General features: G+C 39.5%; 1 protein-coding gene across 3 annotated transcripts in view; it reads right to left on the bottom strand.

Moving 5' to 3' along the window:
* The window catches only part of ADARB2 (adenosine deaminase RNA specific B2 (inactive)), a 287,416-nt gene that overhangs the window by 91,519 nt on the left and 176,632 nt on the right, over nucleotides 1-19,265 (bottom strand). Inside the window, exons 2-3 of one of the 3 annotated variants that reach the window (XM_015853321.3) lie at nucleotides 10,222-10,332; nucleotides 1,235-2,142 (exon numbers count right to left, since the gene is read on the bottom strand). In XM_015853321.3, coding sequence (XP_015708807.2) covers nucleotides 1,235-2,142; nucleotides 10,222-10,332 — 1,019 coding nt within the window. The remainder of the gene's footprint in view (nucleotides 1-1,234; nucleotides 2,143-10,221; nucleotides 10,333-19,265) is intronic. The other 2 variants (XM_015853322.3, XM_032442988.2) reach the window with 2 other exon arrangements.

Genomic DNA, 19,265 nt, shown 5'->3' with positions numbered 1-19,265 from the left:
TTTGGAAACTTAGGAAAAAAATTCTGGGTCACCAGATAAAATTCCTGGATCTTGGAGGCAATCACGTCACAGAAAGGATTCAGATCCTATCCGACATCATCTTGTTAATGAACATCTTTACTAATGTTAATGGGAATAGCTACTACCTATTTGCATTTACACACTGCTTAAAGATCTTAAAGTATTCTTTCATATAATATGCACATTTTTTATTACAGGAATATTGGATTTAAATGACTTGCCTAGGGTTTCACAGCAAGCTAGCAGCAGAATAATTCTTAGAGCTCCTAGTGCTTTGCAATAAATCCTGGACATTAACAACTCCCTTCAGAAAGGGAGCTTTGTGGTGGTAGATCACCTCCTGGTGCTGGTGGATCAAACCTTTTATGGGAGTAGAAACAAACCAAGAAATTACATGAGCCCATGTAATGCTTCTCAGGGTGTGTAAATCCCAGCTTCCTTTGAACCTATAAAATTGTCAGAAGTCTGTGTAATGCTAAGATAGCCTTTGGCATAGGACCAACTATGAAATTTTGATGTGCTAAGTATGTACTTCAGGTCTGTATTTTCTGTGTGAATATAACTGTAATCTCTGCATTTATCCCAGGAAAACATCAGAGCTTTCACTATTCCCTGTATTTTAGAGGCTTATTTGGAAAAAGAAAAAAAAAAAAAAAAAGAAAAAAGAATGCCAAACAAAAGTAAACCTACACTAAAAAACAATTCTTAACTTTTCTAGTGGTGGAAATTCTATTATAGAATTGCAAAATTTGCTCTAACAAAGACGTGCCCTGTCATTGCTCTTCCCTCTGGATGGTGCTGTCCTCAGTAAAAATTAACTTAGAAGGAAGACATGGGATATCCCCTTGTTTATGGACTTCTATCTGTCAAGAAAGAGTCAGCATTACAAAATGATTTGTTTTTTCTGCTTGAATCAATGCTATCATTCTCTCTAGCAAATGGAAACCCTGACATTTCACCCTGCCTTCTGTCCTCTCATCTCTGCCTCGCATGGGAAGGACCAGCAAATTCTGCCCAACGATTTTGGATTATGATTTTTAATCTTTTGCTTTTGCAGATAGCTGTGTCTATGAGAAAATAGCTATTTCATTGCATGGCTTTTGCTATAATGTCAGAGGAGCCATCTGATAGAACAATAACAGCTATAGCAATACTGATCATGCTAATTGAATGAGCTCTTCCAACGCAGTGGTGGCTACCCAGGAGCTCTCACCTGTGGCAAATGGTGACATTTACTCCTGCTGGGAATGTGGCTGGGCAGCCGAATGTTAAAGAGAGCTTGCAGTGCGGCCTGTGCTGCTTGGCCCTTAGCCAGCTTCTTGCTGCGTCCTGAGCCTTCAAATGTTCTCCCGTCTACTCGCACCGCCATCACAAAACTCTTGATGTGCTGCTTCTCCACGGTCTCCGACAGGCAGACGTACCGCAGACCCGAGCGCAGCTCATTTAGCAGCACCACTGGGTTCTTCTCGCTCTCTGCTTTGGATGCCATCTTGTGTCTGTTCTGCTTACCGTGGCCCATTAAGTCCAATGTGTGGCAGAGTAAGCGCCCATGTCGATAAGCAGTGGAAAGCAACTCGTTATTAACTGGGTTATAGACCGAAAAGTCCTCACTGTGTGTGGATGGTTCAAACTCCTTGAACAGAGTATCTGGGAAGTCTGCCTGATCAGAAGTAAAGTCCGTGGATGGGTTAATGCAGTTCCCCATGGCAAAGTGAGCTTGGCAGGCATTGGGGAACTGAACGAATGACTTCAGAGCTAGCTCTGCAGCACGCATTTTGGCTTTCTTTTTTGTGGGTCCTGTGCCTTCAAACGTAAGTCCATTTACTTCCACAGCAACAGCAAAGACTGGAGCGTGCACTGGGCCTGTCTGGGAAACAATTTTGTATTGTAAACCAGGTTTAAGTTCATGTAGCTGGACCAGAGCATTCTTTGGTGTCACTGACCACGATACTTTCTTCCAGATGAGTTGGAGTTTGCAGAAATGGCCATTATTTCCATCCTCTAAGGGCCTTTTTCTCTTACTGCTAGGTGTTCCCCCTCTTGGCCTCTCATTGGAGGATATTGGATGATCCTCCACATTGCCAATGTTTCGATTTTCCTTTACATCTGCACTGCTGGTACCTGTCAATAAAGAAAGAACAAACCTCACATTACGGTCGTCATCAGAGCAGCTGACATCATGTCTGGGGCGAGCAAAATAGCCAAAAAAGAAAAAAGAGGTTAATGTCAGATATCTTTGCTTTTCCTGTTTGTTTTTGTTCTCATTTTTCTCCCCAAATAGTGGTTTACTTGTTACAGCATAGATTCCCTTCATATCCTGAATGATTACTTGTCCCTAAATCTTACTTCTATTAGTCAATAGCCTCCTGTTTTAAAAAGATTACATCATTCAAAGATGAAATTTAAGTGATGCCTTGTGACTTAAACAAGATGTTGTATTCACACCGGATAATTACTAGTAGAAAGCGAATAGTTTGCAAACCACCCTTAGGCTGAGATGTTTTTCCATAATCCATGTGGGTGAATGCTTATGAACACATTATTAGAAATCTGAAATGATTCACAAATGATTCACAGATAGAAAAATGGGAAGATGCATTGAATAATTTATTTCCTATCAATACTTTGACTGGTTGTACTCAGCCCATAGGCTCTTTTGTTGCTAACATCACAAATCCAGCCTAAGAAATTATCAGAAATATCTTTCTTGCATTTGAAATCATAATTTGGTCTGGGCTCAGAATTTGGTTTAATAACTGAAGGTCTTTCTGTCAAGTTCAATTGCAGATACTCTTAGCTCCCACATCAGCAACAGATAATTTTGCAAAAAAATGTACGTAAATCTGAATCAGACTATGAGAAGCCAGAGCATCATGACGGGAGTGATTACCCATGTAAAGGATGATCTATGTCAAAGAAATCAATGGGAGAGAGAGACTGCCAGGAAGCACTACTGCGATGGGGGAAGGGAATGAAACAACTGTGATAGCTATGAAGGGAGCACTGCTGCTGTTACTGTTGAGCCAGTGAATCACACTTTGCTCCCAACTACACTTGTTCAGTGCCTGTGCTGCAAGGCAGAGCAGTTTGTTACAGCAGATGTATGACTGAGAACAGAGATTCATTTCACTGATGTCCTGAATGACACAAAAAATGTGCTAATGCCTAAATTATCATCCTATAACGTTTCTGTAGTTTCTGATGATTTTGTTTAAATGTATTGCATCTCAGATGCAGCCCCCAGCCTTACTGTGCCTTGATTCTGGCAGATACCAAATTGGGGAAGTAAACAAGACCTTAATCAGCCCTTGAAGCAACCCATCCCTGAAGTGATGCACCTGATCCCTTTCAGAGCAGAACACTGTCTGCCTGCCTGCTGCATTCCAGCCAGTATCACTCACGGAACCTTTTCCGTGTTTTGTTATTGTCAGACATGATCTTGCCACTTTTGCAGGCAGCATGAGTCCCAAGCACGGGGAAGGTCTATGCTGTCTTAGAGAGAGGGCAGAGAATCATCTTACCAATTGCTACAGGGCCATAGCTGTGTTAGCCTCTACCCTTCTGAACAAACTGGATACAAGGATATGACTGGTGAGCAGCCAGCTGTGCCTCCAGGACCTTCTGCTGGAGCAGTATGCCTTTGCTGCAGCCCAGTCCTGGGCTGTGCTGACATCGTGGGAGCATGCAGAGAATTATATGAAACCAAGCATCCTAATTAAAAAAGCTCCTTTAATATCCCAATAAGATGCACTTGCGTCAAAATACTTTTTCTCATCAGGACAGTAATGCTGATCTCATATGAGTTGTTTCAAAAAGAGCATCTCACCGCTTGGATCTGAGAAAAAGTCCTGGTGTGACTGCACATGGGGAAGCCCATTTGTAGGGTTAAGGATTTTGGTTTGCCCTCATGGAAACCTTTCAGCACACATCAAGCTTCCAGCCTGTGTCTATATTTCACTGGTGTTATTTGCTGAGCTCTGTAAGTGTATGAGGTGCTTTGCTGAGGCAGAACACGAACTGAAAAATTAAGGTCTTCAGTGACTACAGTGACTAGTTAATTTTTACTTTGTAAAGCTAAGGGGAGAGAATGAAGACAGGTGAGGAAGGAAAGAAAAAGAAATACATAATAGAAGAAGAAAGGCTTCATCATTTGACATTCAGCTGTATAAAATGTGACATCTTTAAACCAGCCTAACTGGAAGTAAGACATTTAAAAGGTCAGGTTAAGTAAGACACAAGGATAAGGTGGTCTTTTCTTGTTGAGTTCACAACTCTATTTATGGGAAGCTCTGATCTGAGGGGAAGAAGATGCCAACTTTAACTTTGCTCTGTTTGTCTTGGCAGTGACTTTGGCCAGACATTTTCCACTGGGACTTTCTCATGTTTTCATTTCATTCAAAATAGATTTTTTATTTTTTTATTTTTTAAAATAATAATATTTTGACTCAGACACCATTTATTTATTTATTTTTGTTTTAAGGAAGCAGATTTGCTTCTAGATTTCACACCTCCTCTTACCTCTTTTACAGACCAAGATATGGTACATTACAATATTATAGTCAGGAAGCATGGAAAGAAAGCTTCACACTGTATTCAGGGTTGAAGAGAATTTGTACTGATTATGCATCACAGAATAGGAAAGCTCAGGGGTTGTTTGTGTTAGTAATTCGTATTGTATCTTTTGCAGCTATTTTTTTTTTCCTTTCATACTCAGAGTACCATAAAGCATCGTGCCTTAATCACTCTGACTAACATGTGATTAACTAAACATATGGTATATAAAATAAACATTAACATTACATTTGGTCCATGAAATTCTCTAGCGCAGTGTTTGGCCACCAGTGTTTTCTCTGATGTAATGAAAAAAAAAAAGCAGTGATTCAAGTGTAAAACTTGAAGACATGAAGCACTACACATAGATGGATGCAAAGGTGGGTGTGCGTGAAGGTGATGTGTCTGTATTTATGGTCTGCTTTCACCTAGTTACAGTGGCAGAAATCTGTGCAAGTGTCCTTATAGCCACTTGGATATCCAGAGGACTCTATAATGAATGGCTGGGATGTAGCTGACTTCTTCATAGACTTCAATGCAAGCTGCAACAGGCCAGAAGTCATCACGTCATGGAAAACAGAGGCAGCTTCAAAAAGCCTGTAAGCCTGATGGACTTGTGTGATATCTGACAGCAGCCGGACAATGTGAAATTACTTTATACTTTCAGGTATCTTTGAAATAGGGGGTCTTTGAAATGTGCCTTTTATAAGACCTCTGTGTAGTAGACATGAGATTATTTCTCTAATGGTGGCACATGTACTTCTATTGTGAAAATCAGACAAAGCAGGCAAATGACACCAAACCACATAAGATAAATACTGTAAGCAGCTGTAATAGAACAATCACAAGCAATTTTAGAAATGAAAAGCACTAAAAGGAAAGGGGGTAAGTCGGAGGATGCACACAGCAAAGATGCAAAACTGTGGATCATTTTCAGTCCTGCTAGCTCTTATCTCCTGTAATATCCTTGCTCTTGCGTTCCCCAAACACATTCTCTACATTTGGAAGAAATGATAATCAAATATGTCTCTCCTATGATGAAAGGTTGGAGAATAATAAAATTGTAAGGGGTCAGATGAAAGGTTGGAGAATAATAAAATTGTAAAGGGTCAGAATTAAGAAAAAGGAGATAGAAAAATATTACAATTTTTTTTTGCTCAGGTAACTTTATTCACTGATTTTTGCACTATCACAAACAAGAGGAGACACTGCAGACTTATACTGGCTTCAGTAATTGAATGGGAGAGAATAAAGAAGTTAGTGAAATACATTTATTTATGCACTGTTCCTCAATCTTCTGACTGTTCTTTCATGGTGGTTTTTTTTCCTTTTGGTCATTATGCACAGTAGAGTTAACCTAGAAAGTCTGCATCATCAAGAGCTTTTCAGAACTATAATGCATCACTAATAATGACACTGCCTATGTCTCTGGGTCATAAGGGCTCTGCAGAACTACCCATCCGATACTCCACGCTACATTTGAAGAGATAATATTGTTCCTGTTGAAGGTTATTCTGCTACCTAGCCAACTTCCAGGGAGGATGGGGAAGGAGAGGTGGTAGATGACAACTTCACTCTGACTGGGATCTTTTGTATTGAGTCACAAGGGGCAGTACATTATTGAGAAGCTGTGATATTGAAAGAAAGGCTTTGCAGTTTCTAAGTGTAGCAAAATTCTGATTCAACTGATTTCTCTGAAGCAGGAAGTTATTACTGTTATGAATGTTTAGCATTCACAAGGTTGCTACCAATGCATTTTCCGCAATACAGGTAGGACTTTAATTTCATATTCCATGTTCTGCATTTTAATATCTAGCTCCTGTTTGACCTGCTTATGTACAGTATGTTTTTGCTGTTCATCTACATTACATTAACTGTGGAGGTTAAACAGACTGGCCTCCGTAATTCCTGACATTCTTGAAATTAAAAATGTTTAAATCAGAAGCAATAGGTATGAACCTGTGAGCCAGAGCCTCAGTACCTTTGTACAAGGTCAGCTACTACATCAAAAGTAATGTAGGGCCATTTCTCCATGCAAGCAGATGACATTTTCATACACTTACTGAATCCATAATAGTGGGTTGGGGACTTTTAGGCTGGGGATTTCTAGGTCTGTATACTTGATTTTAGAATAGTAAACTTGTAGCTAACAGCAGGATCCACTCCTTCCTCTCTAACCTGCAAGCACACACATTCTATAAAATCCTTGTGAAAGAAGTCAGTATGGTAAACCTACTTAAGGGAAGCCAACCCTGATCTCTCTGTTGCAGCTGTAGCCCTCCCCACCAGCTCACAGAGTTCAGGCTGCTTAATATAAAATTAATATTTACTGGTGTGCAACAGTGATCTGTGAAGGGAAACATTACCAGTGCACAAACGTACAAGATTTTGCTTAGTTAAACTGGGAACTGAACATTTTTGGAAGTGATGCCATTTGGCTGCTCCAGAATGAAGATACTGAACTTTGCCCAAAGTATTATCTGAAGTAACTGAAATTCATACAACGCTAGCACAGCTCTTAACAGTGTGGGAAATTATTCCCATGACCTGACTGAGCTGATACTCATACTCTCATGCACTCTGTCCAAGTTAACAAATAAGTATGTGCAGCCAACAATTTGGGCAGCTCTGAGCAGGAATACATTTAAGTACTTGTCTGCTTGAATCAGAACCAGAGTTTAGCTTAGCTTTAAGCATGGGAGAGATTCAAATAGAGGCAATAGATACAGCTTTCAAAATAAAACCAGGGAGTCTGATTCTCCTTTGTCTGCTGGTGTGAAATAGCTTTTTTATTGCTGGAGGAGTTGCTCACTGCATTTTTAGAGACATGCAGCTTGCTGTATTTCAAATGTGCCATCAAAAGCTTTGGGGCCTTATGCTGCCTGAAGAGGGATTTGACTGACAGGCTCAAAACTAAACAAGCTTCAAAACACTGAATTTTGGGTTGGGAGTCATCACACATGACTTTTGCTTTTTCTGAGATCCATATGCTGGGGTCCAGCAGCAGCTCTCTGCAGGCAATGAGAAAAGGTATGTGCACCACAGCTATGCATTTGGCACCACAGCACAATGAGTTCCATGGGAATCATATGCTCCTTCTAGAGGTAAAGCCCAGATTTGTGAGTATCTGTGTTGGTTGGTAGTCTGCATTGTTGTGGCATAGTGGATGGAACAATTGAAGATCAGGGCAGGCAGAGGTCTGTAGCATCATGAAAGGAAAGCAGGCAGTGAACAGGGAATGATTATTTACTGTTTCAATCAGTCCAAGCCCTGGAGACAGGAGATTTGAAGCAACAAAAGGGTGTACTTTTTATAACACAAAAATATCACTGAACTGCTGCTCCTTGCTGTTGTTGAGACCAGAAGTATCACAGGGCTCTGGAGAGGACTAGACAGGTCTGTTGGTGAACAAGAAATATGATGATTCACGTGCAAAGTCTATCTGAGTAAATTCCTTCCTGAGTGCTAAAAAGATAAACTGAGGGGACATTCACCATTTAAGCATCCTTTTTCTCAGTGCATAACTATCAGCAAATGTTGAAGACAGAGGACAGAGCTAAATATCCTATTTCTAACACTGTTACAATTTGTATACCCTTAGCTGCCAACCACTGGGAATATACAGGGTGTTCCTTTTCTCTCGTGGTCAGTATTACACAGACTGCACTGGAGACTGATTATAGCCTACCCAAAAATGCCATTCCAAAATTGCCTACAGTCTTCAGTACATTTTTCCAGCATTAGTTTATGGATCATAAACCACATTAGTACTGTCTATATGCTAATAATCACCAGTTGAAAATGCACCTGGAGTTAACCTGGCATGGCTTCCCTATTAAAGCAGGTCTAAAGGAATGTGAAACAGATCTTGAATCCATTTCAGCTAGTGGGACTCTGCATACTGATTACTGTTACAGCACAGTAAGGGCAGGGATGATCTCAGAGAATATACAGTTATATTGCACAGGATAACCCAACCACTGCTCTACTTTGCTGGCATTCTCCTAAACTTTTGTTAAATTGTTAACACAAAATAAGTTTCTGCTTCTTCAGAACAAATCACTGAAGCTCTTTGAAATGTCTAATTAGTACAGGATTACCTGCATGCTATAGAAATTGATGGGAGCTATGCCATTATACAAGAAGTGAATGTTTGACCCAAGAAAGGTCTAGGCACAACATTTTTGAAAACAGTGAAATTTGCTGTTTTTTTCAGAAAACATCTAATGCTGTCCATGTGAGCTATTTTATAACCAGCACAAGCACGAAGCAGACTTAGCATTATAGCAGCAATAAGAAAATGGTGTTACAGTGCTTGGCTTGTACAAACTTCCTACATTACCTAAAAATAACTAAGCAGCACTTTTGGGAAACATTACGCAGGAGGTGCCTGCAGAAGCTGATCATGTGCATAATATGTTTCCAGCGTGTACTTCTCATATCTCTTCCTGAAAATGTAGCCTCCCTGGGACCAGTTCTGAGGGATTTTCAAGATTTTTTCACCTTTCCTAAGATATGCAAAAAACTGCCATTCCCTGTGCAGCAATACAGAGTGATCCTCAGCAGCAGAAAGCTGAGGGCTTTGCTCCTTCAAAAGCTATTCCCCTTCGTGCTGCATCATGATCAAACCGTGGCACATTAGCAACAACAGGGAAAAAAAAAACAACCCATTCCTCCCACCCACTGCCTTTAATAGGGCAACATATCAGTTTGTGTCTGGCTGGGAAAGGAATCCATCTGGTAGGTGATACTAAAACTCAGAGAGTTGCTCATTTGATTCAGAAAGTTTCCGCCCCCTTTATTTATTTATTTTTGAATGATTCAAGTTATGTTTCAATAAGGAGGGCTGGATAACACATAATTGCTTCTGGATGATAAATGGAGGGCTCACTGAGGGCTGTCCAGCCCTACCAGATCATTCCTGGGTTGGCAGGTGTCCTGAAGACTTCATATCTCCTCCCAGCCCAGCAGTGCTTCCATGTAGCTCCACAGTCACGGCACCAGGAATGTCAGTGCTATTTTTTGGGTGTAAGTGCCCCAGAGCTAATTTTGTGCCTTGTGACTAATTTCGTGGTTACATCTACGTAATGAACCCTGTCATCTCCTTCTCAATTGAATTTGCTTTATTTTTTTTTTCTTTATTATTATTTTTTTTTTCTTTCTCCACGTGGATGTAGAAAAGAACCTTGCAAAACCTGCAGCATTTACATTTGCAAAAGTAATTTGTAATTGTGGAAGAAAAAGCTGGGGGAAAGACATAATACAAGAATAGTTTGGGCTTTTGTAGACTGAGCTAGCAAGCAAACAAAATAAGGCAATGGAAGGAGAGGGGAGTTGAGGGAAGGGAGGGGAAGGGAAAGGAAGTAGCTCCACAATCCTGGTACCCTGAGTATAAACATCTTTTTGCAACTCTTTTCCCTTTTATCCGTGACACACCACTTACATTTCACCATCCCAGGGAAAAGTGGGAAGGTTGGCTGAGGTTAACGTCTCCTTTACTGGAGACCAGAGAATATGTCTGCACTCAGCATCAGGGATCTTCGCATTTTACATGAGGACTGGACTTAGGGCTTGCCACTGTTTGGAAACCTCCTTTCTTTCCACAAGTGCCCCAACACTACAGAACTTTTATTTATGGACTTCATTTACCTATTAAAAAAAGAGGCTGCTTACTTAAATTGTCTTCATCCTCCATGGTGCTTGAACCAGGACTCAGATACTTGAAGGGTGCTATAAAGGTTGACAGTATGCTTACTTTTTCTACAAGAAAACAGAATAAAAGAGACATAAATTCAGCATTCTGTCAATGTACCCTGATCTACTCCACACTTTTACCTTTTACTCAGGTGAAAACATCTTGATAAGTCCATTTCCTTTTTTTTTTTTTTTTTTTTCTCCCAACTCCACTAAAATCCACAGAATTGTAACACATTAATTACAGTTGGCACTGCAGGTCCCAAATACAGATCCCTACTGACTCTTGTATCTAATCACAGAGTCATTAAGGTTGGAAAGACCACTAAAATCATTGAGTCCAACCATTATCCTATGCCTGATTGCCCTAGACCATGTTCCTCAGTGCCACATCTACTCTTTTCATCCCCTCCAGGGATGGCAACTTCACCTCCTCACTGGACAGCCTGTTCCAATACTTCATCATTCTTTCAGAGAAGAAATTTTTCCTAATATCCAACTTGAATTTCCCCTGTGCAACTTAAAGCCATAAACTCTTATCCAGTCACTGGTTATCTGGGGAAAGAGGTCGATTCCCACTTTTTACGCAGTGCTTCTGGTTGTTCTTCCTAGCAAAGAAGCTGGAGCACTGCCTTCACACAGCCCAGACCCTGGGTGGGAAGGAGCTGGGGATGTGAAAGGTGTGAATAAGGGCTGGGAAAGGGGTATGAAGGTGGGAACTGGATGCAGGCAGCCTTGAGAGACAGGGGAACTCTTCTGCTGAGTGAGACCATGAGTTTACCCACTCTTGTTTCCCTTGACTGACAGAGTTTGAACCAGAAGTCTCAGAGAATGGACAGAAAAGATGGCACAAGAATCCACAATGGATTCCAATTATTCTAATCCTAATGCTTCTAGAAATTGTTGATTTGGTATTTGGAAAACAGTTTATGGTGTGACACATGAAGCTATTGTCCAAATTATAAGAATCTTGTTTGAAATCCTTATTCACATTCAATTTAAGTGTTTTTTTTTTTTAATCTGCATTTTTTTTTGTTTATGCTAATAGTAGATGGCACAGAAGTGTACTTCACATGCCATGGCCAATATCTATCTGCTTAAAAACTCTTAGTGAGGGGAAGAGGATATGAATTGTGCAATGCTGGGCTTTCATCTTATGGCAAAAGCATAAAAAACAATTGAAGGATGTTTTCTGTCAAGTCATGCAGGACAAATTATTTGCACTGGAAACTTTCTTTTATTGATAAGAAAGTATTTCTCTGAATTTCCTTGAATTACCTGGCTAATACGTTCTTTTCTCAGGCAGCCACTGATCTGGAAGGCTTTCTGGATGAAGAGCTCTTAAACGTTTTCTATTTCACCAGTACATCCGCTAGCTTTTCAGCTTGGTTATTCCTACATTTGCAATTAATCCTTGCTCTTGTTAAAGACTGTTATCAGAATCCATCAAAAAATTACTGCAGATGTTTGCCCTTAGCTAGGAAATATTACAGCTCTATTATGAGAAAGCACAGTAAAAGCAGACTGTTCTTTGTTAAGTAAATACAATAAGCAGAATAAAAGATTGCCTGAAGAAAACCTTTTTCTGTCCAGAAACCTTTCAGCCCAGACTAATATATAATTAGAGCACAAATTAGCCTCCTTGAATTGCAATTTCATTAAGAGATTGTAATGATGTCATGAACTGAAAGAATGAAGCTATTTATGAATGCTTTAGCCAAAAGATTTTCCTAAGTGAATACTTTGACACTTTTTGCTAAGGCTTTGCTCCTTAAGAAAAGCAGTATCTTTGTAAGACACTATCGTGGTGCATGTTAGACTGTTGAGTTGTGATCAGGATTAAGGCTGTTATTCTTTCCTTAACTTCTTAACCAGTTTGTCATTGAAATGAGAAGAACATACATCGTCTTTGATAAGAAGAACACTTCAGATAGACTGAGGACCAGAACAGTCCCTAACTTCAGCATCAGCAATGACTGTTTGTCTGGATATCAAGATGCAGTGAACTGAAGTGTATTTTTCCTGTGGTTGTGGATGTCAGGCATTGAGGACTGACCCTCAAGACACTGGAAGGCACACGCAAACTTAAAGCTCATCCACTGGGAAAATACTCTCATTTCACACAGAGAGATAATCAATTAACTAAGCAATGAGAACAGGAGCCTTCTTGATGAGGTTGCTGATATCTATCCAAATCATCAATCAAAAAGTAAAACTGTAAAGTTTTACTGTAGAATCATAAAATGGCTTATGTCGGAAGGAGCCTTTAGGATCATCAACCTCCAGCTGTGCAGCTGCCATGGGCAAAGTTGCCACCCACCAGACCAGGCTTCCCAAGGCTTCACACAGCCTGCCCTCTAGAGATGGGGCATCCACTTCTTCTCTGGGCAGCCTGTTACAGGGTATCACCACCCTCTGAGCAAAAATGTCTGATTTAAATATCCCCTCTTTTAGTTTAAAAATGTTTTATACCAAACTATTATTGGATGTCTTTTACACCAGCCATGCAGTAGACCAGTTTAACAGTATGACTACAAACGCTATCAAATTATTTTCCCTCTTGCTTTGGGGTTTCTTTTAGCCACCCTAAGCTTTTGTTGTTTCTACTTAGAACCTGTCCCCAAAGACTATGCTTATGCCTTCACTTTCTGTGGCAGAGATCTCAGATAGCAAAATTTACTGCACTCCTAGAGCAGCAATGGATGGGTTTATGTCAACCAAACTTAGGCAGGCTCTAATAACAAGATATCTTTCAATCAATACAGACAATAAAAATTAGAATTTAATATTTCAATCAGTTGTTTGAACAATGGAAGATTTAGTGTGTGTCTGGAAGGAGGAGGAGGAGAAAAACCTCAGTATGCACATAGCAAAGGTGAATTATGGAGCCTGTGGAAGTGGGGAAGATAGATGACAGAATAATTAAAAGTAGGTGTTTACAGGGAATTAATCTGGCTATATATATATATCTACCACAATGATGGTGTACTTCCATCTTTTACATACTATTGCCTGTTACCATATATGCACTATAGGACGCTGCTTTTGCTTTATTGTCAATGATGTTTAACATTTTAGAACATTGTTACCTAAATTGTGTATTCACCCTTTGCAGTCTGTATATATTTTAATGTGCATCACTATTAGTCCTTGATGACATATTATGAATAAAAATAAAGGATATCCTTCTTTGGATACAAAAATGCCACAGATTTTCTCAGATAAATCCCTTTAAATTGAGACACCTTTTATATTTTTCTTTTTATCTTATTCTCGTCCCATGTTTTTTGTTGTTTTTGTTGTTGTTTGTTTGTTTGTTTGTTTTCCCCAAGAGGAAGCAAAAAAAAAAAAAGCTTAAAAGTCCAAGTTTAAAGGCTCAAATTTCAAGCTGTAGGTTTTATTTATAACTGTAAATGTTCTTGTATTTGTTAAAGGAAGTTGTTTTCAAAGGTCAAGAGAGAGACAGACAAGACATTTCAAACACTCTTTTCTCCAGAAGGACAGAATATATAACTCTACGTTTATGAGAAGCTATACAAGGAGATATTACTGATTGCATTCCAATTATACCAAGAGCCTCCAATGGCAGGAAGGAACTATTTTCTGAAGGCCTACAAAGGCACAAATAATGCTGTATGGAATTTGAGAGACAAAAAGCAGGTAGTGTTGGGATTTATTTCTAGCCATTCTGGAATGCTAACATCATAGGACAATAATGTCATATTTTGTAGCATATTCATTATAAAAACATCCTTCCAAGTGATGCCAACTGGAACTCAAACTAAAAAACACCATTTCTCTGCATGAGAAGCCCATTATAGGAAGAAACATCACTCTCTACTGTTTTGGGACAGAAAAAGATTTGAATTCAAGCTTCTTCAGTATGTATTTTCCAACAATGGTAAATATTCACTTAAAAAATGAAAACAAACACAGTTTTGACAGTAGCTATGTCATGTAATCATATAAACAAATTAAAAATAAAACATCAGCCAATATTTTTTTTTTGTAAGGACAAGAGAAAACAGTTTCATCTGAATGGTTCAGCAAAGCTTGGCATACAAAGCAGCCAAGTTTCCACTCAAATCTGCTCTTATTTTAAAGCAGCTCCTGCCCTGTGGATGCAGTTAGAAGGCTGGTCACAGGTTCTCTAAATACACATTTGTTGTAGAGACAAGAATACACAAATACAGCTATAAACAGCTTTAGCGCCCTTCGTACCTATCAGCGTTTACAGGGCATCAGACAATACAACTTGATCATCACACATACTGAGGTTCTTTCACTCTCAATCACATAAATAAAAGCAATGGGAATGGCGGGAGTGCAACACTTTTAAAAATCAGTCCTTATACATGTTGGACAAATTGTTTGGCTTTAAGAAGAGCAGACTGACTGGGGTCATAACAACAGTCTTCCAAGTCATAAAAAGCTGCTTCACAGAAGAAAGGAATGGACTGCATTCCATGTACATTAACGCAACTAGAAGTAATGGACTTAAATTGCACCAAAGAGAATTCACTTTAGACATTAGAAAACCTTCATAATAGCAAGGACAGTGCAGCAGTGGAATAGACAGTCTAGTGGGGACATTGAGGAGCTGTTATTGCAGAGGAGCTGTAGGAAGACGGTTGGCACCTGCTGGGTGTTGTCCTTGGGCTGATATCATCATTACAGTCTCTCCTATCCCTCTGGTCCCCAGTGGAAAGGCACTCAAATGTTCAAAGTTGGAAAAGTGAGTAGTATTTATTAATATCAGCTAATCTCTGAGCAGACGAGTGTGGCCTGCTCTTTTGCTTGGCAGCTAATGAGCACTATTAATAATTGTGTTTTAAAATGCAACTTCTGAATGTGAGAAGGATTTGACAGATGGCTACCAGTTGTTTGCCAGATCAGTGTTAGCAGTGTTTTACTGAGTTAGTTTAATTCTCATATTTTAATTGATTACCATAAGCTTCTTTATTTGTCAGAGGTTTCTTTAATAGTGTTATTCTAAAAACACAATGTGAACATTATAAACCAGTCCCAAATAATTAATTTGGTTTTTATGGAGTATGAAATTACCAAGGACATGTCAACTCTGATGTAATAATGCAGAACTTATTGGAAAGAACTCATTTGATTTCTCTTAAGCAGCATTTGCAGCCATTCAAACAGTTGCATTTTTACAGGCACGTTAGCCTTGCTTTATTTTGAAAGGAGAGAAATAGGGAGGGAAGAGAGCCTGCACATCAGGAGATGGTTCTCTGCCTTCTTGCTGATATCCTAGGCAGTTGGGCTGACGGTGATTGACAGCAAATGGGATTTCTTTACAGAGAAGAAGAATGTGATAAATTTTGTGGGAAAAATAACGACGTCTTTAAACCACAGCACTTACTGAGAGAGGCTCACAGCCTCCTAAATTATGGCTTGTACAGCCACCATGCTGCATCATTTAGTTTAAGCAGCCAGTTTCCAGATAGGGATTTGCTTTCTTGATGTCAAAACCAACCTATACAGATAAATGTGAGAAACAGACATCAAGACAGGAATTACTGAGTGTGAAGTGCTGTAAGATCATTGCCCAAGCACTTTTGGCTGAACAGACAAGTGGGAAGGTTCTGTGTGATGTAAATGCCCACAGTGGTGCCACACTGGTTGGGATGGCCATCCCAGTCCATCTACTTTATCTGTGGTGAAGTTTTAAATGTGGATGCTTTACATACTTTCAAGTGGTTCATGTTCCTTAACAGACATGGAAGCAACCTTGGCATGGTTGTGTCAGTTTTGGCATGGCTGTGTCAATCTTGGTATGGCTGTGTTATGGGTGCAGGAGTTCATTTTGGTGCCTTACATTGCACTAGATAAATTCAAGCCTGCATATATCTGCAAGGGGCTCATAGCACGTGCCAATTCCTCCTTGGATTGCTTTTTGTTCTTATTCCTACAGAGGAAGATTGAAGGTGAAGTCTGTCTGGCATCATGGGCCCTTGAGAGCCATCAGGTAAAGCAGATGGAACAGCGCATCCGACTGAGCAGCCCAAAGGTAAAAAAAAAAAAGCAAAAAAAGCCTGTGTACTGGAGGATAGAAATGGGCTAAATAGTGTGGGACTGTTCCCATCTCCAGCTACGCTGTTTGAGGTCCCTGAGAGTGTGGCCTCTGAAGTGGGCAGTTACTAACGATCTGCTTTTTATAATTGGTTTTCAATCCAAGGCATTTGCTGTGATATCCTGCAGTAGCCCATGTGGGAAGCAGAAGGAAAGCTTTTCTTCAAGGCAGCAGAGGAATGTGTTGAGAGAAAAATCTGCTGGCTGATGGGGATTTTTATCAGGAACATTTTTCTTAAAACAGGGAGGCAAGGAAATATTCAGATTAAGGAGTTTTTTAAAAGAAAAAAGAGGTATTAAACATTATGTCTTTTGTTGTCTGCTTCATCAGGGAACTGAAGATGTGAGAAGCCAGAACACTTTTATTTATTTATTTATTTATTTATTTATTTATTTATTTATTTATTTATTTTCATGCTTGAAAATCATAGGGAAGGGAAAAAGAGGGAACATTGGGATAGTCATTGTTTCAGGGTAAAGCTGCAGGAGGCTGGCTGTGCTTTGCGTTAAGAGAGAGGTGTGGACCTAAAGCCATGGAGACTTTCTCTGAAGTGGAGCAACAGGCTGCTCAGTATGATATGGCACCCACAAACAGAAACATCTGTACCTATGCATCCCTTGGAAGCCAATCATGACCTGCCAAGAACAGGGATCTGCTCTAAACAGATCTACTTGCTGCCTTCATTATTAATTTATCTAGTTCTCGGAGCAGGAAATATCTCTCTGTTCTATCAGTATTCAAAATGGGTCCTCATTCAAAACAGGAGTTCTGAAACACCAGTATATTAAGTGATATCAGTGTAGGGTATTACAATATTTTGTGGAATGCCAATTGTGAAGCATCAGTGAATTCAGAGTGTTGGTAACAGAATGAATCCTCCTATCTCCATTCTTTCTTCTCTGACTGTTTGTTGACCTAGGATTTATGTCCTTGAAAAGCTTTGGGGGAAGCTACAAGAGATTCTTTGCTGGTGATGACTCAGCCACTAACACAGTTTCTGTCCCATGCTCTAACCACTCAGTTCCCCACATCCCAGCCATGCCTCTGCATATGGCCTTTCTCAGTTATTCTGAGGTCAAAATAATTTCTGTCTATCACTTTGGAAGCAGAAAGAGCCATCAACAGATCTGGAACTGTGATTTGTATGGATCCATAGAATACAGCTTGTGATATAGGATCTATGCTCTGACATGTTTAATTGATCACATGGGCCTTAGTCAGTATTTGCAGCATTTAGGGTATAATTTCTTTGCACAGTAGCCTGTCCTGCAACTCCCCGTCCTGCTTTTCTAGGATGAAGATGATAGGCTGTAGGTGCAGTTTCACCACATAAATATAAATAAGCATTTGAGCAGACAAATCTCAGTGACTGTACTTTAGCATTCCCTAACAGCCCACTCCCAATTCCTTTACAATGGAAGACCATTTACAGAATGAAACACATTGTGTGGTGATATATTAGTTTCTTATTACTTCTTGTAAAGAGCATAGTAAGTAAAAGCTCAAGGCAGTTGATGGATTTTATATAAGAAAGGCTATGTGTATGTGTGTTGTTCTCTATTAGATCCCCCCCAAAACAGTCTGAAACCTCATTCAGCCTTGTAAAGTTAGATCTAAAATTGTTTAATTTTGTTTCAGGAGTGTTCTTCTCTCCTGATGCCTTGCTTGAGGATACAGAGAGATAAAAACTCTTGAGTTATTATCAGTTTAGGTGAATCTCTGTCTGTGTATGGAGTGTACTATATTAGGTATTTTCTAAGCAATCTGGCTGTGGCTTGAAGATGGCAGTATAAAAATCACATCTTCTCAAGTCTCTTATGCTGACTGAACATTCATTTTGGAAATATTTGTATCTTGCCCTCCATAAACTGCATCAGGCTTTTTCCCCACATTTGATTTGGATGTCATCACTTTAGAAAACAGAAGAAGCACAAGAGAGGATGATTGTATCAAGTCACCAATGCTCAGCCCTGTGTGCTGATGTCCTGCAATGAACAGTATAAAAATGCCCATTGAATTTATTAGACATATGATAAATCTGCTTAATTGACATTATCTATGACTATGTGATTGTATGCCAGCTGCATATGAAATAGTATTAACAAAAGGCAAAGGTGCTTTTTTCAGTCATGTGGGAGACCAGTTTGGCTGGAATTAAGATGAGTAGGCTAATTTCTCTAATTTTTTATGTCTGCATACAAGTGTTCATTACTTAAGGATTCTTGGCTAAACTTGGAGAGAAAACTATATGAAGCTCAGTTTGCTTCTTCCCTTCTGTTCCTTGTACATTTGTAATAACACATTTCATGTGAATTCTGCCCTGATTTATCCTTTCTAATATGAGGCAGTCTTCTGTCAATCAATATGTTAGTGGGGAGAAAATTAATGGTACCACTATTATAATTTAGAGATGCTTTTACAGAGAAATGTGCACTTACTGAGAGCCAACAATTCTCTCCAGGTACTATAAGAGGGCTGAGCTTTGCAGGGGTTTCTCAGACAAGAAGTTATGGATAAAAGTCGTGTCTGTTAATTGAGCCAGTTATTTAAGCATTTAGATACTTAAATTCCCATTTGATACTGTGGGAGCTGAGACAGATAGAAAGAGTAAGGGGTTGACCCAGGTGCTGCTGGTATTGCAGTGCCATTTACTACAACACAATAGCTCCATTTTCACCTTTTAAAGCATGAGGCTTAAATATTTATTGAGCTCTCCATCACAGCTGGCAGTCCGAAAGTTTCAAGTTCGTTGCTGTCACTTGTTTAGTATTTTCTTCTTACCATTTTAATCCTTCTGGAATCAGATCACAAGTTACTTCAAATCTGTCCTTCAATTAAGAGTGGTGACAAAGGAAAAGTTGGCTAAAGCTTTACAAAGGAGGCTAAGTTTTCGGAGTGATGCAAAGGAAAC

The sequence above is a fragment of the Coturnix japonica genome, chromosome 2 (genome assembly GCF_054131305.1).
Source record: "Coturnix japonica strain WE chromosome 2, WE-NBRP24, whole genome shotgun sequence".
NCBI lineage: Eukaryota > Metazoa > Chordata > Aves > Galliformes > Phasianidae > Coturnix > Coturnix japonica.
This window is presented reverse-complemented; position numbering and strand designations above follow the sequence as displayed.